At 41.4% G+C, this 24,560-nt stretch overlaps 2 protein-coding genes across 2 annotated transcripts; one reads left to right on the top strand and one right to left on the bottom strand.

The window, feature by feature from the left end:
* Positions 1–404: 404 nt before the first annotated feature.
* Positions 405–10,749, bottom strand: tekt4 (tektin 4). Its single transcript, XM_036557560.1, has 6 exons — positions 10,174–10,749; positions 8,248–8,318; positions 3,975–4,118; positions 2,441–2,663; positions 1,672–1,826; positions 405–634 (listed from the first exon to the last, which is right to left on the bottom strand). The coding sequence occupies exons 1-6, from the start codon at positions 10,666–10,668 to the stop codon at positions 421–423; spliced, it is 1,302 nt and encodes a 433-aa protein (XP_036413453.1). The 5' UTR covers positions 10,669–10,749; the 3' UTR covers positions 405–420.
* Positions 10,750–16,264: 5,515 nt separating this feature from the next.
* Positions 16,265–22,374, top strand: LOC118797969 (cytadherence high molecular weight protein 3-like). Its single transcript, XM_036557266.1, has 4 exons — positions 16,265–16,291; positions 16,483–17,272; positions 20,269–20,401; positions 22,235–22,374. Exons 1-4 carry the CDS (start codon positions 16,265–16,267, stop codon positions 22,278–22,280), a joined length of 996 nt encoding a protein of 331 aa, XP_036413159.1. The 3' UTR covers positions 22,281–22,374.
* Positions 22,375–24,560: the final 2,186 nt, after the last annotated feature.

Raw genomic sequence — 24,560 nt, 5'->3', positions numbered from 1 at the left:
TTGTAAATTCCTTAGCTACTAGCTAGGCGAGATAGCTTAATGACTGTATATATGACTCAAATATACAGTAACATCTAAGCATGTAAGATAACATTACTTCAATATAAAGTGGTAAACTTCTGAGATGGTTTTTGCTGCTCTGTACTGGCATTTAGTTTGTAAAAATGGAGCTTCCTCCAAAAAATGAAGAGACAATTTGTAAATTTCAGGATAGTTTTATTTTGTTTCAGGTTCAGAGGAGTTACACAGGGCTGTACAGGATATGCACTTTTGCTGTTAAAAATCTGTCATATCTCTCTCTCTATAGACAGACTTTAACAGTTTCATTCAGAGTGACCACAGCATAACAAAAGCAGGCTGGATAAGACACAGCCTCTGTGTATTTGTATGTGTGTGTGTGTGTGTGTGTGTGTGTGTGTGTCAGTATCCAGACAGGGTGAGTACAGTGGGGTAGCATGTGCGGTGTTTCATGCACTTATCGCGGTCGATGAACAGCGAATGCGTTTTGCAGCTGATGTCTTTCTCCAGCATCAGCCTGCTCTCCTCCAGCTGAGCCAGCGAGCCTCGAGCTTCAGACAACTGCTGCTGCAGAAGACTCACACTGCCGGAGATCTCCTCCACTTCACTCAGCAGACTACACACACAAACATGTACATACGGTGACGACTGGTGAAAATGCTTCTATTTTACATTCCTTTCTAATTTAATGCAGAGTTTTCATTACAAATGATACTATCATCATAACAGTCTGAGTGAAAAACAGAATATTTAAAAGTTGAACATGAATTTCAGTATTTTTTAGTATTTGGTAAAGTGTGTCCCTCTTTTACTTTAATGACAGCGGGCACTCGAGTAAGCACAGATTCACTGAGTTTGTGCAAAACCTCTGTTCAGTACGTTAAATCCACCTGAGGGTCGTCTGAACACGAGCTACACTGGAAGAGATAAGTCTTTAAAAATCTGACCATTTTGTACAAAGTTCTCAAGATGGTCAGTTTCACAAATTTGCTTTGATTAGTGACCTAGAAATAGTGCAGAGCTCTGAACATTTCCTCTACATTGTACTTCACAACTTTTCTATGTTTTTAAGTTTTAAAAATTCTAAAATGTTTGGTTTTTTATTTTGAAGTTTAAATGAGAAAATCCCCAAAAAATTTTAGTCCAAGCAATTTTGGAGCATTTCTGCTGGTCCATTCATCATGAAATTTTCACAGAATGTAAAGGGCAGCTGCTGAGCACAAATTCTGTAGAAAAAATGGAGACATGGTTTATGGACAGCGACTCATACACATATATATATCGCTGCTGTCAGAACAAAACCTCGTATTCCATTTTTGTTATTTTTCGTTTTTTGGCATAGTTTGACAATGCCTGCTGCTCTTTACATTGTGCATACTTTTCATGATGATTGGACCAAAAGAAATGGCCCAAAATGACTTGGAAATAAGTCTGGTTCCATTGACTTACATTAAAAGTACAGTATGTTTTTTTCGTTCTCCTCCTGGCTACAACGATCCTATCATAGCAACATACAGTGTGGTGCAGCTGGGCTTCAGCCTGCACTGGTACAGATGATTTAAAGGGTCAAACTAGGAAAATGAGTGTGTGTGTGTGTGTGTGTATGTGTGTGTGTGTGTGTGTGTGTGTGTGTGTGTGTATATATATGTGCACCTTATCTGTGGCTGGTCTCTGCAGAGCTCCATGTTGGGTCTCTGTGCTCTATAGTGCAGTCTGGACTGAGCCACACGCAGCGGAGCTTCTTTATCATATATAGTCTGCTGCAGAGAACTGATGTTCCGCTCCTGAACCCCAATCTGCTCCAGCACCTTAAACACACACACAAACACACAAACAATACTCATACACACACAAAAACCTACATTATAAACATTCTACACAGAATGTGATGAGCAGCATATATACACATTACAAACAACACAGACGTACAGGCATATCTGAGTGCTTGTGTGAGTGTTTATATTTGTACCTGTTCAATTTTACTGAACTTTTAATATGTTTTGATGTGTTAACACCAATAAAACAAAAGGTTTATAAAGGAATCAAAAGCTATATAAATGACAGTATTTACAGTATTTAACACCTGGGACCTCCAGTCCTATACAAGAGCCCTTGTGGTGCAACTTTTGCCTATAGATATATATTCTGAAAATGGTTTAAACACATTATACAGTTCTTATAATTTAATATTGTGCTAGTTTGTCTATCATTTCTATAATTTTCCCCCAAACATCTGAAGGTTAAGGTTGTTTTGTTAGCAATTCAGCATATCTAGTGCAGTTTCCATTTGTGCCAGAGGGAGGCGACAAGTCAGCACAAGGTCTCAGAAGTATAGTAACACATAATGCATCTGGGTCTGCGTACCAGCTGTTGTTTTGTTCAGCTGTGCTCCAGGCGGTTCTAGCTGATGTTCTGTGGGTACCTGTGATAGCTGCAGCTCCAGCTGGTTCTTGGCCTGGCTGAGCTCCAGGCAGCGCTGGCTGAAGCTCTGATCCACCGCAGCGCTCTGAGCCTGCAGGTCCTCAGCCGTCTCCTGCAGCACTCGCTCACACAGAGAACGCAGAGACGCGCTGCTTTCACACTGACGCTCCGCCTCAGCCAGGTTCACCTCAGTGAACTTCAGCCACGCTTCCTCACCACACAGCCTCCAGACAGACAGACAGACAGACAAGCTGGTCCTCTTATTGCATATGTTACCTGTCCTCTCTAAGCTCCATCTACAAATGTGTTCTTTCATAGCAACTGTTGCTAGGTTGGACAAGCTTCACAAGATGCTGGCATTTATCCTAATGAGAAATTGTGGTGTGCAACTTTAGTGAAACTTCTATGCAACTTTACTTGCTTGAAACTTGCATGAAAGTAAATTGTACTTGCATTATGATGCATAACGGAAAGTGTCCTGCAACTCACTTGAAACTCAGCCACAACAGCTGCAAGCGTCTCACGTTCATGTAACAAGTTTCATGGAGCAACCAATAACATATCACATTGAATGACATACTTGTAAACGTTTTCGAGGACAGAATGAGTGAGAAACAGGCTATAAATCTCAAATATCTAGTAAAGAACCCTAGACTGATAAATGACAGATATGTAGTTATAGGGAAAAAGAATGGGAATGACAGCTGGCTAATTTGCCTAATTAGTGGAGTAACGAATGCATTGCATGCAACTTTAATTATTATTGAGCAGCTTTGTGGAACTGTCAAGTTGCATGAAAATTGTGTTGCAGGAAACTCACAACATGCAACTAGTTGTATGAAAGTTTCAACATGTAAAGTGTTATTAATTTCAGATGGTATTTATTTTATATGTGTGTGAAAGGCCACCGCACACCGGACAGGGCGCACCATGTAGCATCGTTTCGCATTGCGTAACAGTACAAAGCACTGCTATTCCACATAGAATAAGTGTCAGTGAGAATCCTGATGAACTTCAAGCTGAAATGGGATGTTCCTCAATGCTGCATAAAGCTTGTCTATCTACCGACAGTTGTAAGAAAATAAGATATTTGTGGGTGGAGGATGGCTAGGTCAATTGCTTTGGTGGTAATGCAGTTGACCATTTACGCTAATAAAGGGTCAATCCATGTGAAATCACAGAAGAATCTCAGACCTTTTCAGATTTGCTTAATACTTTCAGAAAAAATCATTGTACCAAATACACATCTCGCAAAATGTTAGACTTCACTAGTTTCTGAGATATGGAGGCCTTTGAAAGTGGAAATGACTCATTTTAGTTGCAGAAATGGGCCTGAACTCTGAAAAGCCATTACATTTGAACAATTGATCCTAGAAATTCCTGAAGTTTATAGGGACTATCCTTTGGTTTAACATGTATTTAACCACCAAAATGGAAGAAACAGAGATGCATATTAACAATTTTACAAGCTTACTTTGCTAATACCAAAACAGCATCTAAGGCTTTGTATATGTATATGTATATGAAGAACTCACTGATCGTGCACTTTAGCTGAGCCTGGGTAGTGCTGTGTGTCCGTGCTCCTGTTGCTATAGCGGCCGCAATGGTCATCCAGACTGTAGGCCTCGTGTTTATCTGACCAGTCCAGTTCCAGTGTCTGTTTGGCCTCCCTGTTCAACCTGCCAGCACAGACAGGGGGCACCGCTGAGTCTATAATCCACCACCAGTTCATAAGCCTCACTTACACTACAGACATGTTTGCATCACAGGGTTGAAGTGGCAGCCAGGACAGCTGTGTTTTGTGCTGACTCCTCCATTCAGCTAAACAGGATAGCGTTAGCATCCTTTGAACTGTGTGCACATTGGGTTAACTGCACTTGTTTGTGGACTACCAGTAAACTGGTTATGACAAAACTCATACTTTAGAATTTCAACCAGATGAACCAGTATAGCGCCTCTACTAATGAAAACATTTTAAATAGACATACTAGGTTATATCATAGGATTATACTATATTATACTATGATAATATCAGGGTATATTGACCATTGTACTGGATTAGTTCAAACTGAGGTCCCATAGTAAAAAGTAAATAAATAAATAAAAACTATTAAATATTCATATCTTAGATATTTACAAGAATTATAATATGTAATATAATATAATCTATTTAAATCCAAGGCATTCATTGAGATAGTAATGGGCCAAATACACCGATCAGGCATAACATTATGACCACCTCCTTGTTTCTCTGCTCACTGTCCATTTTATCAGCTCCACTTACTATATAGGTGCACTTTGTAGTTCTGTTTCTCTGCATACTTTGTTAGCCGTAGAAACAAGTGTTTCTTTTTGCACATATCAAACTAATTCTTACATTTTTGGGGCATTTTTTCTATGTTGTTATTAAAAAGATCTTTTTGATTTATTTTAAGTGAAGTTGAAAGTTTTAGATTTGTCAAAAAACTGTATTCAAAAAATGTTGTTCCACATTTTCATGTCAGGTCGGAGTTTAGTCTGCAGGCAGAGCCTTATTTTAGCCACACCCCTGCATTTCAGAGCAGGAAGTAAGACTACATCCCTGCCCCTCATAGCCCAATGGTGAGCAGTTTGATCACACTGTTTTGAAGTAAAGGTGTGCCAGAGTCTGAAATTCAGTGTGGAACATTAAGAATTGTCACTACCAAAGTACATTTTCTGCAATTAAACTTCTTTCAGTCTGTTCAAGATGAACCGACTGTTCATGTCAGTTAAGTCTTTTCAACTCTGACTTTTGGTAGAATAATCTTCATCACATTAATCCAAAGGGGATGTAGAGGGGAGATGGCAGTTTTACAACCCTTTCTTCCCTTAAATGGTCATCCACGGTCATCATTCAATGTGGGCAGTAGTGGCTAACCTGATAAAATGTGTGCATGCAGGTTCATTCAGAGCGCAGGTGTGTTCACACTAATGGCAGCTAGGGGTTGTTGATAAAGACAGATATGAACAGTCAGGGCAGGAAAATCTCAGAAAGTACAAGCACTAAGCGCACTGGAACGCAGCCTCCTCCCTTTCCTTTTCGTGCAAGGAAAACAACAAAGCCTGCAGGCAGTCAAAGTGCTGAAGACAAAGACAGGGCCTGAAAAGGAATCTCCATTATATCAGCACACACAACACCACAACTGCTCTTATTTACAGTCAGTGCACTTTGGTGTACATTCAGTAGTGGTCTATGGTGTTCATTATAATTTACACAGATGAAACCTTGTTTCTACACTCATTGTCCATTTTATCAGCTCCACTTACTATATAGGTGCACTTTGTAGTTCTACAGTTACAGACTGTAGTCCATCTGTTTCTCTGCATACTTTGTTAGCCCCCTTTTACCCTGTTCTTCAGTGATCAGGACCCCAATGGACCCTCACAGAGCAGGTACTGTTTGGGTGGTGGATCGTTCTCAGCACTGCAGTAACACTGACGTGGTGGTGGTGTGTTGGTGTGTGTTGTGCTGGTACGAGTGGATCAGACACAGCAGTGCTGCTAGAGTTTTTAAACACTGTGTCCACTCACTGTCCACTCTATTAGACACTCCTACCTTGTCGGTCCACCTTGTAGATGTAAAGTCAGAGACGATAGCTCATCTGCTGCTGCACAGTTTGTGTTGGTCATCCTTTTAGTCCTTTAATCAGTGGTCACAGGACGCTGCCCCCAAGATGCTGTTGGCGGATATTTTTGGTTGGTGGACTATTCTCAGTCCAGCAGTGACACGGAGGTGTTTAAAAACTCCAGCAGCACTGCTGTGTCTGATCCACTCAGACCAGCACAACACACACTAACACACCGCCACCGCATCAGTGTTACTGCAGTGCTGAGAATGATCCACCACCCAAATAGTACCTGCTCTGTGAGGGTCCATGGGGGTCCTGACCACTGAAGGACAGAGTAAAAGGGGGCTAACAAAGTATGCAGAGAAACAGATGGACTACAGTCTGTAACTCCTATATAGTAAGTGGAGCTGATAAAATGGAGTGCATTGTGGGAGATTGTAGTGCCCTCAAAATCACTCGAGAAAGCCATTTTACGATTCAGACACTGAGAGAAAAGTGAACAACACCCGTAACAGTGACATAAAACACAGACAGGGGATCCATCGGGGCCTCAACCGGTGTAGTTATTAATATATAAAAGATTTTTTTAACAGGCTACACTTTATAAAAGTGGTGAGAACATGTTCCCAGCATCCCCATCGTACATCACGTCTATGGTGCTGTACTAGAACTGCCCACCCGTGCCCTGTGCAGGACAATAGATGTAGTATATAGATTATTGGGCCTAGCACAGATGAGTTGATTCACATCTGTGATGTCACAAAGCTTAGAAGCATAATTTGTGATGTCGTTAAAGCATAATGGTCTTGACACAAACCAGTTACAAGTGTTTAAATGCCAGTTGAACCCTGTCAAAACATCACATGAGTGGTGAAAAGTCAGGATTATAGTCCACTGGCCTTGTTTTACTACTACTATTGGATAATTTAATGGCCTCCAGGACTCTGAGCGACTGAAACCCTTTACAGACATATTTAATTTTAACTACTTCAAATATTGTTTTGACTTCAGCTGAAATATGATGGGTTACAGACTGCAACCTGTCTTGAATAACTGATATTTGTAACAGTAAATGAACTTAAGTAGAGTTTAACCCTTAACACATCTAGATTGCCATCTAGCCTTCATAACTTGTAACAGAGTTTGCCTAGAGGTGGAACTGAAGCCAAGCCTCCAGGTATGGAAGGCCGAAGCAAGTCTAGAAATGCTGGCCCAGATGCCAGAGAGAAACCTGAACTAAAACCACTCCAAAGAGGAGAAACCAAGAAACCAGTGTGCAGCCAACTGAACTACACCACCACTGAAAGTGGGGCTGGCCAAAGGCTCAAGAAAAAGAGGAAAAAAGGAGGAAGGACTTAAATCTTTTTCATTTACTTTATTCCCTTTGTCTTATTTCATTCATTCATTTCTTTCTTTCTTGTTTTTAATACTTACGCTGTTGTAACAAGTGATTGAAGACCAGAAGCAAACTCTCAATTACCCAAATACCAGCTTGATCAAGAGTTGCATGCACACAGCATGCAAACTCATGACTGAGCAAGGAGCCACTCTTAAGTAGAGCTGAACACAGGTGTGACCGGTTGTCTCTGATTACCTAGAGGTGGTCCCTGCTCCCATCTAGTGGTGGCATTGGGTCTGACCACAGGATGGGTGATGGGGTTCCTGCCAGTGGCAGACTGACTGACCTGTCACATAACTCAGGAGTGGTTTAACTTACAGACATGATACACATATCAACGCCAATCAGTAGAACTCGCCCTCTCTAAACATTGAAAACGGCCTATAACGTGATCCACTCTGTAATGTGTTACTGTAGCTCTGGGTTAGCCTTTATAACTCAGTGACGGTTTAACACACACACATGATACACTTATACACATCTCAGCTCAGATCCAAGAGAAGAGAAAAATAAGAAAGAAAGTTTTATGCTAATCACTTATTTTTCACTGAAAACTTTCATATTTTCAGCTTACAGACACTCCAGTCCTACAATTTCTGAAAAACATATCTGAGCAAAGAAACTGTTTGGATCATCTTTTCGTGCTAAAACTGTAAAAATGTATAAGAATCTGAGAATTTTTTATAAAAAATATCCAAAATTCAAAAAGATATTAGAATTCTCAGCATTTATATGTCAAATAATGGCATATCTGAGCAGCCTGGACTCTCCTGAACTGTGTGAGTTAAAAGCACACAGTTAACAGGATGAGATCAGTACCTGATTTGATTGACAGCTTGATCCAGAGTTTTTTTCAGCAGAGCCTGGACGTTTCTGATGAGTTCAACCTCCTGTAAAGACATCACAGATGTGTAGTTACATTCACTCATGCACATCAGTAACATTCAGACGCATTAGTGTGGGAGTGTGTTTAAATAATAATACTTTTGCTCCTAGAATAGAAGAATAAGAAAGGATTTCACTTTTTTTTCCGCAGTTCCATTTTAATCATTAGCACTCGGCTCCTGGCGTCTTTTCCCAGTTTAACTTCTTCCTGTTACGGCAGTAACAGCTCCTGTACTGCCTTGTGACGCCTCTCACTTTGGAGCTTTAGCGTTTTATTGGGTCGGGAACCCAAATCTTAAGAAGAGCCATTTTGTCCATCTAACAAAAATCAAACCGCAACATTTTATGTCCATTTTATTGAAGTAACATTTTACCATCTTGGCTGAAAGTATGTCTTAATCTGTGCTAGCTAATGTAATCCTAGTATAGACTTAAAAATATAAATGAAACCACAGACGTACTTTGCTCTGCTTTAAGCTTCAGCTCAGCTATAGCTGCTTTTCTCGCATCTCCGGCAGGAAACATTTCCTCAAAAGTAGAACAGTTTTTGTAAAATGTCTCTCAGCGTTCGACTTTTTATGAGGCTGAAGTCGCTTCTCGTTCGCCAGCTTCTTGTTTGAATTTTCCTGTTCCACCTTAAATGTGCCCGAGATGCCAGACTGTAACTGCTGCACCATTTAAGGTGGAACATGACAATTCAAACAAGAAGCTGGCGAACAAGAATTCCAGAAGTCCATTCATCCCCAAATTATCGATGTTCATCTTAAATCTTTCTCTTTGCCTTTTCATTGCTACTAGCTAGGAGAGATTGTTGTCTGCATTGCTATGGTGACCAGCAGTCTGTGCACCAACCTTCAGGGTTAAAGGGTGAATCAGCAGTTCTACATGAACCCCAGCATTTAGGAACATTTAATTGTTAAAACTGTGTTAAAACGATCAGCAGAGCTTTATTTTACTGTAAAGGAGGATTATTTTAGTTTTACCTACAGATCTGATTCTGCTGTGGAGCCGCAACAGAGCAGTAGAAGAGCCGCATGCAGCTCTGGAGCCTCATATTGCCGACCCCTGGGTTAGACCATAAAGAGAAGAACAGCACCTAACTTCTGTTCCTGGCCTGACAGATGCTGGTTCTGAGGTCCTATAAGTTACTCAGTCCTTTTTTGACCTTTGTTCATTTGGCAGTTGGTTCTTGATCACTAATGTTGAGCCGATATTTCATAGAAGTAGAAACACATCACGTTAATTGACTCTGAGTATAACTTAAGCCACTCCTGCTTATGAATAATTGAGTAAGCAACATTAAATCAAGCTGATCCTGTTACAGCAGTGTTGGTTTCACCTTACAATGTTCTGAAAGCCAAACTGGACTCACATTTTATCACACAGTTTGCACAATTTCAACCATCAGCCAGATGTCTAAAGTTTGCTTCTTTATTGTTGCAGTGGAGCAACACGCCTAACCCTCCTATTATCTTTGGGGTCAGTTTGGCCCCATTTAGTGTTTAATGTCTATAAATAAATGAAATAAATGACTGACATCATTTTTTTTGCAAAGAAACTAAGTACCTGATTTATAAACATGGGTAAGATTTTTAATTATAATCCTTTTCTCCAGGTTTAATTTGCTGGGGTCAAACGATAAAGATGATACTGAATCTGAAGATAACAGCAGGGCTATGTTGATGTTTTGGGTGACATAGACTTCCATTACTTGCTAGCTATGTTGGCCTCATAGCCCCAGTGTAAAACTAAAGAAGCCAGCTTCAGATGCCACACCTGTCTGGGTCAGTGGACTCTGTCTGAGAGACGGGGGAAACTGTGTGCACTGTTTTTCCCACTGAACCGCCTCTTTAAACGCACCTTCAGAAGCTCTTCTTCCACTTGGTCCTTGACCAGATCCGGCCCGAACCGCCTCTCCCTGCAGCCCAGGTTGTCCGTGGCGATGGTCAGAGGGATGTCGGTGGTCAGCAGGGCCTTTTCCAGCCGCCTCTTCAGCCCGAGCAGCAGCTCCGTCTCGGCGGCGAGCCGCTCCACGCCGCGCTCCAGCTCCGACCTGCGGGAGTGCAGGTCCTGCAGCCGCGCCCCCAGCAGCCGGGTTCCGCGGCTCTGCGCGCCCAGCGTGCCCGCCTCCACCTCGCCCGAGAGAGCGCGGGAGGCGCGCTGGATCCTCTCGGCTGCGAGCCGGTCAGAGAACGCGCGCTGCAGCGTGGCCGCGTTGTTGGCCAGCCACTCGCCCGGGCCATACTTAGCGGAGCGGTAGCCCGCGGTGGCCAGACCGGCCGACGGAGCCACGGACAGGGCCTGTTCCGGAGCGGCTGTCGGGTCAGAACGCGGCGCGAGTACTTCAGACGACATTTCGGACAAATAAGCAGCGCAAAAGCGCAGAAATTCAGCCTTTTGTTCTAGTTTTGTTAGTCCGCCCTGAGTAACCGCTGAGCCGGAGACTGAGGAGGACGCCGCACTGTTTACACTCCGTTGCCTAGAAACCAGCGGTATCCAAGGACGCGCTCCATTCCGCTCTGACGCTCAGCGCGCGCAAAGCGAAAACCAATCAGATCGCGAGTCTCTCTTTTCTATTGTATTTTATTTATTTATTTTTACATTATTATTGAGGCGATTATCTGAACAAATTACAATATATTTAATTTAGCTTTTAATTTAATTTTTTGTATTTATATTGTAATGTGATACGAGCCTTTGTCTTACACGATTTTATTTAATATTCCTAGTTTCTTCTATAACTGTTAAACCTAATCACCTGTCTGTACACTGTAAGAAATAAAGGTACTGTACAGGTTTCGTTCATCAGCATTCATTCACCTATAAAGTGATGTGTTAAATAACTACACACTAACTCGTGTTACCCATTTTAACGCTTTTTGTGTCATACTGTTTAAAGATTTAAAGTAACCCAAACTGTGTGATCCATAACTGGGTATAGAAATATTTCAACGCATTTGGTGCTAAAAGTAACTGAAAATGTTTCGTCTCCAGCTGAACACACTGATGTGTCTAGTCAGAGACAGGATGTGTTGTTCTTTAAGAGTGAAGGTACAATGTAAATGTTCCCTCAAAGGTACAACAGTGGTTTTAAGGTTCAACCTAAAGAAGTTTTTCCAGGTGAAAAGTTCGTATTTGTACCTTTTCATAACCGAATGTTTTAAAACAGAACAGTAAAATATAAGCCTGGAGACGAGACGGGGTGTGTGGAGTCCAATTACATTTATGTGGTACAATTATGTTCCCAGACTAAAGGTACTGAGATGTAACTTTGAGGGAACCACCCCAGTGACAAAATGCGCTATAAATAATAATAATAATAATAATAATAATAATAATAATAGTTATTATTATTATTGTTACTACAAGTAGTTGCACAAATGAACAAATAGCAGCCCAATTAATTAATTGATTAATTAATAGTTACTATGATAATATCAATATCATAATAATAAACACATATTGAGGGATGTTACGCAGTGGATCTTTCTCTGAGCAGAGATTTCCGTCTCTGCTGAAATGGAAACCTGGAAAGCTGCTTATTTCAGATTAATAAGAGACTTTCTCAGCTTTCTCACAATGGAGTCCATCTCTGGTTAATATTGTTAAAGGTTGTGCAGGTTTTGCATTGTACATAAGGAATAAACTGGACACATATTTTGAAATGTGACAAAGTTACTGTGCATGTTTTTTAAAAGCTACACTTCTCTGTTTTTTTTTCTCCCCCTCCCCCAATACTGTGTTGTAGTAATTAATTTAGCAAGGTCACACACAGTTTTTACCGGCTGCGTAATCTAATGACGATGTGGAAAAAATAACAACATCTGTAAAAATATATCAAGAAAACACATGAAGTATAAGAAACCATATTGTAACGTCCTGCTACTGGCTCGCGTTGTGAGCAAAGACGTTCTTGGGAAGCACCGCATTCATGGTAGGAGAGGCTTTTATTACAGACAAGTTGTTGAGCGATGGCTCTCCATAGCTGCCTGTTCAATAAAAGAGTGTTCGCCTTTCAATTGTAATGTTTGTGCATCATCTTCTCTGCTGGTCCCACACTGGTGTCAGAAGTGGGACAGCACTCCCCTCAGCAGACTGGAGAGGAATGACACTTCCACAAACTCAAAGGTGGAGAAGACCGAGCTCGCCAAAAACCTGCCGGACACAGCAGAGTGGAGAATACTGGCAGCAGAGCCCAGAAGGAGGACAGCGTGGCAGTGAGGATGCTTGGACAGCTGACAGCGAGGACCTGCCAGCTTGGTGACCTGGCGGCATTGGCCACGGCTCTCCAGTGAGAGCGTCTGCCAGTGCGCCCCAGGGGCTCAGCTCAAATTTAGTGAGATCATCTGGACAGCTTACCTTTGAATGAGGAAACTATGTAGCGTCCCGCTTCTGGCTCATATAGGTTGCAGAGCAGTCATGCACACAGGCTCATGGGCAGCACTGCGTTCATGGTAGGAGAGACTTAATTTGTACATAAGTTGTTGTTCAGTTGGGGATGTGCACATGTGTTGTTTGTGCTATTCTGCGCTGGGCTGTGGGGTAGTTGGTGCCAGTGATAGTGTATGGATAGAACTGACCTACCTGCTGCCTCGGCAGTTTCAGCAGCACTGAGTGGCGGTTCTCCCCTGCTGTCTGTCCAATAAAAGAGCATTCCCCTTTCAAGTGCAATGTTTCCTGCACTGTCTTCTTTGCTGACACCACAATATACTAAAGCTTTTTTAAAATGAAATATAAATGACAGTGGTGAGAAGCAGTAGCTCTCACTTGACCTATTTAGCTTGTCTGTTGACCACTCAGTACATCAGACTGTATGTCACGCCTCCCTCTGGCTCTGTAGTCCATAACACTCTGGACACTAATCCTCTCCCAGAGACCAACTCCCAGAATCCTCCAGGAGAGTATGTGACACTCACTTTCCCTGCATCAGCCAATCAGCAACCGCTCTCCAGATCCTGAGTTCTAACCAGCTGCACCTGACTGTCACCACTCCATCCTATAAAGCCTGGTTCATTCTGCACACTCATTGCGAAGTAGTGCCACAGTTTGTTGTGCATACTGAGCTTTCTGTACTGTTACTCTGTGTTTGACCAGTCTTGTTTTTTGACCTTGTTTTTCTGTCTTTATCCTTTTTGGCTTAGTCTACTAGTTCATGTGTTTAGCCTCTAGGTTTTGACCTCTGTTTTGTTCTCGACTTGTCCTTTAAACCCTTAAAATCCCAGGCTTATTACATACTAAGGCTTATTATTCAGTAACTACAGGGACTTCAATGAAGCTGATCAGAAATGGAATAAAAATACTAGTAGTTTGTGCTGCGTTTGTGCTGGTTTGTGCCGCAGGAATCGTTTGTGCTGGCAGCATTTTTGAGAAATCCGTGACGTCATTCAGGCCCTGTTCAGCATCTAAATCACACAGAAATGGTCTCGTGCTACGTTTGTGCTAGTTTGCACCATTAAAAAAATATTTGTGTGTTTTAATTCTTAAGTCATTGGATAAACAGTTTTTGTCACGAGCGATGACACCATTTACCACAGGATAGACACTCGTTGATGATGAAGATCTGAGAAAGGCCTTTTTGCCTCCTGAGCAGCCGCTGTCCCCGATGACACCAGAGTCATCTGGCTTCTTCAGCTTTAATTATTCAGCTTCATAACTGCACTGAGCAGAAGTCCAGAGCTGACTAAGAGTGATGATTAGAAATGACTACTTCGGTGTTTAATAAACATTTTCAAAATGAATCAAGGGGTTTGTGAGGTCACACTTAGTTTAAGTAATAAAAACATTCATGGTGGTCTTTCAGTGTATCATGTGAGCTCATGTTAATGCGTGACTTGTTAAAATCTTCAAATATCAACGAAAATTTACTGGAACCACCAAGAACAGATTTTAACAGCGACCAATGTGGGCTTTATCCCACTCTGGAATTTTTGTGGATATTCTCTTTTGGTTCCATGCCAACCTAACTATGACCTGTCCAGTCTCAAAGGATTTCCATAAGAAAAAAAGAAAAAAATAAAATAAAAAGATTACACTTCAATTTAATTCTTATAACCATATAGAATTTCAAAGCTGTGCTCCAAGTAATTTTTAAGTTAAAAGTTGAAGGTTTCCCAATTCAATGACACTTTTTAATGTTAAATATTAAAAAAGAAATATTAAAAAGAATAAGAAAAACACATTAAAAAAGAAAAACACATTACCTTTAATAAAATAGTGCAGAGCTTCTGGAGCATTATGGATCTTGTTGTGGAAATCCAGTGCTTTTCCATGGAAAGCAAATGTAATCATTCAAAAAAATTAAACCATGAAGGAGTCATAGCACATCTGTAATGTTTTTATATGTAAATATCAGACATAATTGTTGTCATTCTGGAAAAAAGGAAATAGTCATTTTCAAGGAAACATAGGGCCAGGAAGACTTTTATTCATTTGTAGAGTACAGGGTAAGGAAGGCTTATTACTGTGTAATAAACCATATTGTTGTGTCTGCATTACCTTAATAAAGAGCTGGATGTGGCTTGAGCATGTTTAGAGATGTTCTGGGGATATTTTTACAGAAAAGATTTGGGTGACTATTGACTTCTGGTCTTTCTATCTTAGCAACATTAGCCTTGTAGCTCCGGCGCTTAACTAAAGAAGCAAAATTTGAACTCCTAACATGTCTTGGCTGGTTCACTACATCTGGGGTAAGACGTAAGGCAAAAACAATGTAAATTAGATTTTTCACCAAACTATTCTTTCAAGGTACATGTTCTCTTGTACATGTGCTACAGATTAGTCAAAGTGTCACTAGTAACTGTTGTGACAGTTTCTTGGTGAAATATAAGCAGCTCTAAAACAAATCAAATTGAAAACTTGAAAAGCTGAAATAGAGAAAAACATTTTTATTTAAATTTTATTTGTTTTACATTTCGCTAAACAATGTATTTTTAAGATCCATCGTTCCTTGTGACTCACCTCTACTGCTCTACTGCCCCCTCCCCCTTTTCTCTTTCCCATTTCCTCTCTGTGAGAAAATCACATCACTCATAGAGGTGAGGCATGTGCTGTCTTATCTTATGTGGAACGGCGTAATAATCTGATTCTCAAATCTCCACAAAACACAGAAGAGCCAGGTATGTATGCAATGTATGTGCACGTGTATACATGTGTGTGTACTTGTGTACATTTCTGTGCATATATTTTAATTACATTGTTGAATTATGCTGCCAAGAATTAGGAATATAAAACAAGCCCAGCAACACAGTGTGCTTTAATGTATTTTGAATGTTCATTTTATGCAATTTAGTAAACTATTCATGAATGTGCAATGATATAACATTGTAATACAGAAGACTGCAGTAATATTGTTCATTGTAGTGTCTTATTGACTTGTTGGGTGCTAAAGCATATGATATGCTGTGCATACATTATAGCACAGTATCTGTGTATATACACAACACAGTGCAAAAGTGGTCTGCATTAGAATAAATATAAGTAACATTAATACAAGAAGTATTCATTGTATGTCTGTCAAAGGAAGAGCAGCATTTAACATATTAAACGTAGTTATCATCCAACACCTAGTTCACCTAATCAGTCGATCATTAAAATCAGGTGTACTGCTGGTGGAATTTAATAAATGGATGCCATGGCTGAAGGTGTTGAGGAGATATCTGGAACCAAACCTGTGTTCTTCTAACCAGAGCAAAAGATATCATGTACTTTTTTTAACAAAAAAACAAGTATTTACTAACAAACATAAATGTTTTTTTGTGTTTATTACAATGTTACACAGTGTTTTACTGACAAAAGCACAGATATTGTCAGATAAATGGTTTTAAACAATTTAATAAAGCACTGTGTGTGTATATATACAACTTTATCCACTTTTTCTACACAAACAAAGATGTTTGTTATGTGAAACTGGCTGCAATGCTAAAATATTCAATCATTCAACACTATGAAATAAATGCCACCAGACTTGCTGGGTGGGATGGTAGAGAAACTGTTCATATGTCAGCACCATCGTACAGTCATGACTGACAGAACATAACAGAGAAGGAGGGAGAGACTGAGCTCCATTTAAAGCAACAGTTTGACCAAAAATCAACTCGCCACTTATTCCAAATGTAGTCAATCAGCTAAGACATGTTTGCTGTCTAAAGTTCCCCTCTTTCTCTCTGATAGGTTTGTGTCTTGCTTCTTTACAGCTGCAATGGAAGCCATAATCCCACCCCCTGTGGTAGTGGATCAGGCTGCACCTGGAACTTTGGTGGTCCAGCCCACAGTTCAGTCCACAGTAACCATGGTCCCACCACCACCTCAACCTACAATCATTCAGCCTGTGGTCCAACCAGAGGTAACAGTAGTCCAGCCAGCACCTCAGCCTACAATGATCCAGCCTGTGATTCAACCAGAGGTAACGTTCATCCAGCCAGCACCTCAGCCTACGATAATCCAGCCTGTGGTCCAACCAGAGGTAACGTTCATCCAGCCAGCACCTCAGCCTACAGTGATCCAGCCTGTGATTCAACCAGAGGTAACGTTCATCCAGCCAGCACCTCAGCCTACGATAATCCAGCCTGTGGTCCAACCAGAGGTAACGTTCATCCAGCCAGCACCTCAGCCTACAATAATTCAGCCTGTGGTTCAACAGAGGTAACGTTCATCCAGCCAGCACCTCAACCTACAATAATCCAGCCTGTGGTTCAACCAGAGGTAACAGTCGTCCAGCCAGCACCTCAGCCTACAATAATCCAGCCTGTGGTTCAACCAGAGGTGACAGTCATCCAGCCAGCGCCTCAGCCTACCATAATCCAGCCTGTGGTTCAACCAGAATTGATGGTAATCCAGCCAGCACCTCAGCCTACCATAATCCAGCCTGTGGTTCAACCAGAGCCGTCAGTAACCATACTCCAGCCAGCACCAGTACCAACAGTTATGCAGTCCATCGTTCAACCAGTAGATAACTCTGTGGGTGAGTGTTCAACAGTTTGTCAGTGTGATGTGTTTCGTTGTTCTTTGATCTTTGACCCCAAGCCCATAAAGAAAAACAAATCTAATAATATGTACAAAATAAGGTTGATCGTCATGTATACCTTGGATTCCACAACAAACCATAACAGAAAACCTATTACAGCCTATTAGAACTCCTGTTCTGGAAACTTGGAAACTTATTGTCCTTTGACTTCCTCCTCTTTTATGCAAGTAAATAGTGTTACATGTTATCTCCTCAGAAATACATTATATGGACAAAAGTATTGGGACACCTACACATTACACCTACAGGAACTTTAATGACATCCCATTCTAAATTCACGGGCATTAAAATGGAGTGGGTCCTCCCTTTGCAGCTATAACTGCTTCCACTCTTATGGAAAGCTTTCTGCAAGATTTTGGAGTATATCTGTGGGAATTTTTGCTCCTTCATCCAGAAGAGCATTTGTGCGATCAGACAATGACGTTGGACGAGAGGGCCTGGCTCACAATCTCCGTTCCAGTTCATCCCAATGGTGTTCAGTGGGGTTGAGGTCAGGGCTCTGTGCAGGCCAGTCAAGTTCTTTCACACCAAACTCAAACTCTGTACGCTTACTTTGCGCACAGGGGCACAGTCATGCTGGATCATGCTGGAAGCATAGAATTGTCCAAAATGTCTTGGTCTGCTGAAGTATTAAGATTCCCCTTCACTGGAACTAAGTGGCCAGGACAACCCCTGAAAAACAACCCCATAGTATTATCCTTCCTCAACCAAACTTCATACTTAGCACAATGCAGTCATTGTGATCTAGGGATCTTCAGAGCTAAGTCATCTGGAGCAATACACTCCTGGTAGGGTCTCCCAAGGCAAACAGGTCTGGAGTGAAGACCCAGACTAACTCGATCCATAAATCCAAAAATCCTCCATGTCTAAGGAATGCAGGAAAAGGACTTCTGTGCTAGGCATGGATTGTCCGTAACACAATGATGTTCATAAGTGTACATGGTACCAGAGCTCCTTTGGTCAAAGCTCAATGATTAACTTTGTTGTCGTTTCATCTAACTTGGGACCATATGTTCTGGACACTCAGGTGAAGAAAGGTGCTAAGCTGTCAAATGATTATCTGGTGGTGAGCTGGATCAGAAGGCAGGGAAGACCCTGTCCAGAATGATTTTAACTCCCACCTCCAGGAGAGCTTTCTCATGTTCAGGAGGAGATAAGGGACATGGAGTCTGATTGGGCCCTGTTCAAAACCTTCATCACCAAGCTTGTTGGTGCCTGTCAGGGCGGTAACACAAGAACCCCCTGGTGGACACCCATGTTGATGGAGGCCATCAAGCTGAAAAAAGAGGCCTTTAGGGACTGGATGGCCCGGAGGACTCCCGACTCAGGAGATAGGTACCGACAGGCAAAAAAGGCGGCAGCGGCAATGGTGGCGGAAGCAAAACCTGGGGACTCAGGAGTGGTTGGAGTGGCTTCGCCCAAGCTGTATTGAACAGGAGCGATATGCCTCCCTCACAGGAGTCAGGGCCAGAGGCTTCTGGTGCGTCAGGTTCCATTTCCCTGGTGGAGGTCACTGGAAATGCTGAAGGCTCTGGATGTTGTGGGGCTATCATGGCTGACACACCTCTGCTCAGTCTCCCTGGGAAAATTTATGCCAAGGTGCGGGAAAGGAGACTCCGACCGATAGTCGAAACTCAGATTGAGGAGGAACACTGCGGATCCCATCCCGACCGTGAGAACAATGGACCACCTTTTCACCCTCTTGCAGATTGTTGAGGGGGCATGGGAGTTTGCCAACCCAGTCTACATGATTGTGTTCCTCGAGATAGCTTGTGGGAGGTCCTCCAGGAGTATGGGGTGCCGGGGCTACTACTCCGGGCCATTCAATGTCTGTACTCCTGGAGTAAGTGTTGTGTTCATATACTCGGCATTAAGTCAAGCTCATTCTGTGTGAGTGTTGGACTCCTTGTCTCCTCTCCTGTTCTGATATTCATGGACAGGGTGTCAAGGCTGCCGAGATCAGGAGGGCATTATGCCAGACGGTTGCGTCTCTGATATTTGCAGATGATGTCGTCCTTTTGGCTCGATCGCATGGATGCCTCCATTGCTTACTGGAGTGGTTTGCAGCTGAGTGTGAAGCGGTTGGTATGTGGATCAACACTTTCAAGTCTGACTCCAAGGTCCTAGTCCGGAAATGGATAGCATTCCCACTCCAGGTAAGGGGAAAGGATCTGCCCCAAGTGGAGGAGTTTAAGTATCACGGGGTTATGAGAGATGGTTAGAGAGTTATTGTGAGATCGGCCGCAGGCTGGGACAAGCGGCAACAATAATGCAGTCACTGTACCAGATTGTAGTGGTGAGGAGGGAGCTGAGCCAAAAGGCAAAGCTCTCTGTTTACAGGTTGTCTACATCCTGACCCTCACCTATGGTCATGAGCTGTGGGTAATGAATGAAAGAATGAGATTGCGAATACAAGCGGTGGAAATTAGCTTTCTTCCCAGGGTGGTGGGCTACAATCTACTTGATAGGGTGAAGAGCTCGGTCATCCAGGAGGAGCTCAGAGTAGAGCCGCTACTCCTCTGCAATGAGAGGAGCCAGTTAAGGTGGTTTGGGCATCTGATCAGGATGCCCCCTGGATTCCTCACAGTGGGGGCTTACCAGACATGGCCTACTGGGATGAGGCCCCGGGGTCCACTGTGCATGCGCCATCATTCAGTGTTACCATGGCAGCAGCGCTGGACAGAAGTTAAAGCCTGTAAATGAGGAAAAGCAACACATCTCACCTTTTTCGCCACAAAACATTCTTATAATTCATGGTTATTTTATCATGATTTCATGATATTTTATCGTATTTGGTTTGATAGCCCTAATAAAAATGCAGCAGGAACCTTTACTCACTATCTGTGAACACCATTTCACGAAGTAGTGGAAAGTGCTTAAATGCAGTTTCAGTTGATACATGTGAAGCATATGTGTGTCTTTTGTGGTTGTAGTGGTTCAGCCTCTTCTGAAAGATCGACCAGGGCAAATGAAGTGCAGTTTTTGCCAACGTGAAATTGTGACAGTGACCCGATACGTCAACGGACAGCACACCTGGGTCGTTTTTGCAGCCCTTTTTATTCTTGGGTGAGTTTGTATGCATAAACCCCAGAGATGTTGGTTGGACTTGAGTTGCATGTTGATTTACAAAACCCTTCAGTTTCATGGAAAAAACAAAGCTCTACATGCAGAACATTCAGTGTATAAAGGAAAGTAGCCAGAAAACTTAAAACTGTGAACTAGCACATAGTTTGGCTAGCAAATATGCTTGCTAGTGCACTAGCTATTATATTTGTCAGCTAATCTAGCTGAAGGTTTGGTATGTTACAAATCACATTCCTTTAAAGTTTACTAAAACTTCAACTGGATTAGTTGTTGAGTTAGCTAGCTAGCTTTTGTGCTATATTAACTACAGACTAACAACTGTTTCAAGTTGTTTGGCTTCTTTTGTTTAAAGGTGCAATATGTAAGATCTTTAGCTGAAAACAAACCAAAATAAACTAAAATTTCCAACAGAATGTGAAGAAATAGGTTTTGACGTTAGGTCAAAGGCATCCATATACTGTGTTGCAGAGATAGCATGCTAACCAGCTAGTCCTCGCCTCTCCTGTCTTGTAGCATCAATTTTATAACTCAACAGGTGATATTGAGTCACTGTAGCATCAAGTCTGCCCTCAGTCCAACATGAAAGGATGAAGAAGTAGCACTGCCCTGAGGTTAGACCGTTTAAGGACAGGTAGCCAGTGAAAGGAACAGTAAATGATGGCTGAAGCCCTTGGCAAATGACCATTATCACTACCGCCGCCTGCTCCCAGCAAGAAACCTCATTCAGCAACAAAGAAAATAAGTGTGATAAAAAGAAGCAAAACAAGACTTAACATTGGTGTTGCTTTCCACCATTGGAGACAGCTCTTGCCGAGTAAAGGGCTGAGGTTTGATGCTGAACTCGCAACATTTTTCCTAGACTAGTAAGTCTCTGGATCTCCTTGTTTCTCACGATAGGAACAGACACCACAACTTTCTGGTGATATGTTGCCTCCTATGTGTTTGGAGTGTGACGTATGAATTGGACAGATTGCGCTATCTTACATATCACTCCTTTATATATTGCATTTACTACATGTAGTACTTCAGTTCTGCCCTTCAGACTACAGTCTTTTTTTATTATGTTACAGATCACATTCCTATAAAGTTTACTAAAACTTTAACTGGGTTAGTTATTGAGCTAGCTAGCTAGCTTACGTGCTATATAAACTATAGACTAACCAAGTGTTTCAAGTTGTTTGGCTTCTTTTCTTTAAAGGTGCAATTTGTAAGATTTTTAGTTTAAAACAATTCAAAATGAACAGAAATTTACAACAGAAAGAAAGAAGTTTTGACATTACTTCGAAGGCATCTATATACCGAGTTGCAGAGACATCTACTGAAGTTAGCATGCTGACCAGCTAGCCCAATATCTTAACATTGGTGTTGCTCTTCACCATTGGAGACAGCTCTTGGCGAGTAAAGGGATGAGGTTTGATGCAACATTTTTGCAACATTTTTCCTAGACTAGTAAGTCTGTGCATTTCCTTGTTTCTTATGAAAGGAATAGACACCACAACTTTCTGGTGATATGTTGCCCCCTATGTGTTTGGAGTGTGAAGTATGAATTCGTCAGGTTGCGTCATCTTACATATCACTCCTTTACATATTGCATTTACTACATGTAGTACTTCAGTTCTGTCCTTCGGACTACAGTCTTTTCAGCAATGAAAACTCGTCATTTGAAGTCTTGTTTAATCTGAGAGGTTTTTGGCAGCTAATAACAAGCAAAAATTCTGTACTAAAGACTCGAGACTTGATTTGCACTCCCATTAATCAGCTTGTGAACATCTCACAGATATACATCTTTACATTCCTCTGTTGTTCTCTCTGCAGTTGTTTGCCATGCAGTCTGATTCCCATTCTGTACCAAGTCCTGTAGAGATGTGGAGCACAGCTGCCCCAACTGCCACAAAGTCGTCTACGTTTACAGACGCAAGTGATTCTGCCCAAGCGAGGAGTATTAACTACTTCACTACTGCTCTGTTTGTTTGTTGTCGCGTGGAAAAGTAGTGAAATGACATGTTTTGTTGAAGTTAAGCATCGTCTACAGAGAACACACTTGCATAGGACATTGTATGCAAGTTTTAGTGCACAATCACTGTCTGTTTGCTGAATTTAACATACTGGAAAAACAATAAAACATACACTAGAATATGCACCATTACTTTTGCACAGACCACATTTTGTGTTTTATTTTTGTCCCCAGTCTGTCACGTTCAGCATGTTGACAATGAGTGCAGATATAATACCTGATAAAGTGGCCCATTAGCTTTGCTAAACACTTTTAACTCCAAATATGCAAGTGATGTGTTTTGAAATGCTTAATGGAACGAGTGTCTATCATTTTTAGTACTTCCAGCCAAATCAGTGCAGTTAATAACATTTAAAACCTGAGAACGACTTCGAGGAGAAGCGAGTTCAACAGCATTCCTCAGTCATTTGGACTTTACCAGAGAAAGATTGGAAAACTTGTTCCACTAGTCAGATTTGCACTTTGTGGTCAGTGGGAGGCAGAGATAATGATTTCTTTAAAGTGGTGGTGACAGGAACTGAGCGTCACAAAGTCTCACAAATACACACAAACACAAACGTAGCCATTTTCCTTATGATCCAAAACCACCAGTGAACCTACACGTGTCTCCTGAGCTTTTATATGTGATGTTCATGATGGTAAAATAGTGGTAAATCACTGGGGACTATTTTGCCTCATAACATCTTGCATATATATCTCTCCACCATGAAGAGATTAAAAAAAAAAAAATAGAAAAAAAAACTAATGTGAAATAGTGTCTCAGGCATCAGGCAGTGCATTCATAACCATTTCATTTAATACCTTTCTGTGATGGAGCTTTTAGAGGCATTAAGCTCTTCAGACGTCTGGTTCCTATCACCACCACTGTGAACAATTCTCACAGCTCTGAATAAGTATGTTTACATCCTAACAGGTCAAATATGTGGAAGGTATAAGAAATCAGTAGAACTCTCTTTAAAACAGATCTGGGAGTTCTGGCTGAGATACAGCAGTATGCCGACCTATGTAACATTTTTTGTTGATCTGAAAAAAAAAACACAGTGTGTCTCAGCAGTAAGAATGCGCCTGAATATCCAATGGCCGGATTCACAAAAACTTTCTTAAGAAAAAACTTTAAAAAAACTGTTAATGTGGTGGTCTTTAGCAAACAAGAACTAGAGGTGATGGTGGAAGAAACAGCCAACCGGAAAAAATCTCCCTTGGAAAATATGATAGTTGTGGGGTGACAAACGAGGACGGACAGGAGCAGCAGAGGCAGCGATCGCGATAAATTTAGATGCTCACCTTGTCAACTCTTACAGCCTAAGTTTGAGGCTATATTAAGGAAACATTTAAGAACATAATGTTTTCAAGAATACCACTTCCTCTAAGAATTATTCTTTAAAAAATAGTTAAGAAAAGAAAATAAGATCATTCTTACGAAGCTATTTGAAGAAAAACAATGTCTCATGAGTTTTCTCGTAAGAACAGAGTTAAGAAAAAACACACTCAAGAAAAAAAAAAAATAGTAAGTTAACATTCCTTCACCCTGATTCAGACGACGTCCTCACCGTCATTCCACGGCGGTATGTGGGCCAAATGAAGGTAGCAAGTGTAGGTCAGCACTCATTTGCTATTTGGGAAAGTTTGTGCACCCCATGGTGCATCATTTTAATGCACAATTACTGTTTATTTGCTGACTTTAACATACTGGGGTGTAAAAGTAGTAAAATGTCCTGTGTGAAAGTTACTGCACATTTTATACCTCTTACTACATGTTATACGTCAGTATTTTTTTCCAATATGTTAACCTTGTGCATTAAAATGTGCAGAGAAATGTAAGCGTGTTCCCTGTTTTGATCAGAGGCAACCAGACTTTGAATAGGACTGTATATGAGATTTTATTGAAAAATCTGTGTTTACCTGCTCTCTCATTTAGCATATACTTTCTCTTTTGTTCAGGCACTCAGACAGATATACTCCTCAAGTGTAAAAGAGTGAGTAATAACCCTTTGATGCACCTCTGTTGGCCCTGTTTTTCTGCTTAATACAGATGGGATTCATTACAATTCTGGTTACAATCAAACACACAAGAAAGAATCCCTTTAGCTTCATTAGGCCTGACTGGATAGAGCTTATAGAAGGAAC

This window comes from Colossoma macropomum, unplaced genomic scaffold, assembly GCF_904425465.1.
Source record: "Colossoma macropomum unplaced genomic scaffold, Colossoma_macropomum, whole genome shotgun sequence".
Classification (NCBI taxonomy): Eukaryota; Metazoa; Chordata; class Actinopteri; order Characiformes; family Serrasalmidae; genus Colossoma; species Colossoma macropomum.
Note: the sequence above shows the minus strand (reverse complement) of the source record. Positions and strands in the feature narration are given on the sequence as shown.

What these genes read in the sequence shown, in the direction of transcription:
- tekt4 (XM_036557560.1), bottom strand. Translation starts at nt 10,668, where the DNA reads ATGTCGTCTGAAGTACTCGCGCCGCGTTCTGACCCGACAGCCGCTCCG. An exon ending in TGGAAGAAGAGCTTCTGAAG is followed by an intron (nt 8,319 to 10,173) that starts GTGCGTTTAAAG and finishes ATGTCTTTACAG; the next exon opens with GAGGTTGAACTCATCAGAAA. An exon ending in CAAGCTGTCAATCAAATCAG is followed by an intron (nt 4,119 to 8,247) that starts GTACTGATCTCA and finishes CTGTGCTGGCAG; the next exon opens with GTTGAACAGGGAGGCCAAAC.
- LOC118797969 (XM_036557266.1), top strand. Translation starts at nt 16,265, where the DNA reads ATGCCACCAGACTTGCTGGGTGGGATG. An exon ending in CAGACTTGCTGGGTGGGATG is followed by an intron (nt 16,292 to 16,482) that starts GTAGAGAAACTG and finishes TCTCTCTGATAG; the next exon opens with GTTTGTGTCTTGCTTCTTTA. An exon ending in ACCAGTAGATAACTCTGTGG is followed by an intron (nt 17,273 to 20,268) that starts GTGAGTGTTCAA and finishes TTGTGGTTGTAG; the next exon opens with TGGTTCAGCCTCTTCTGAAA.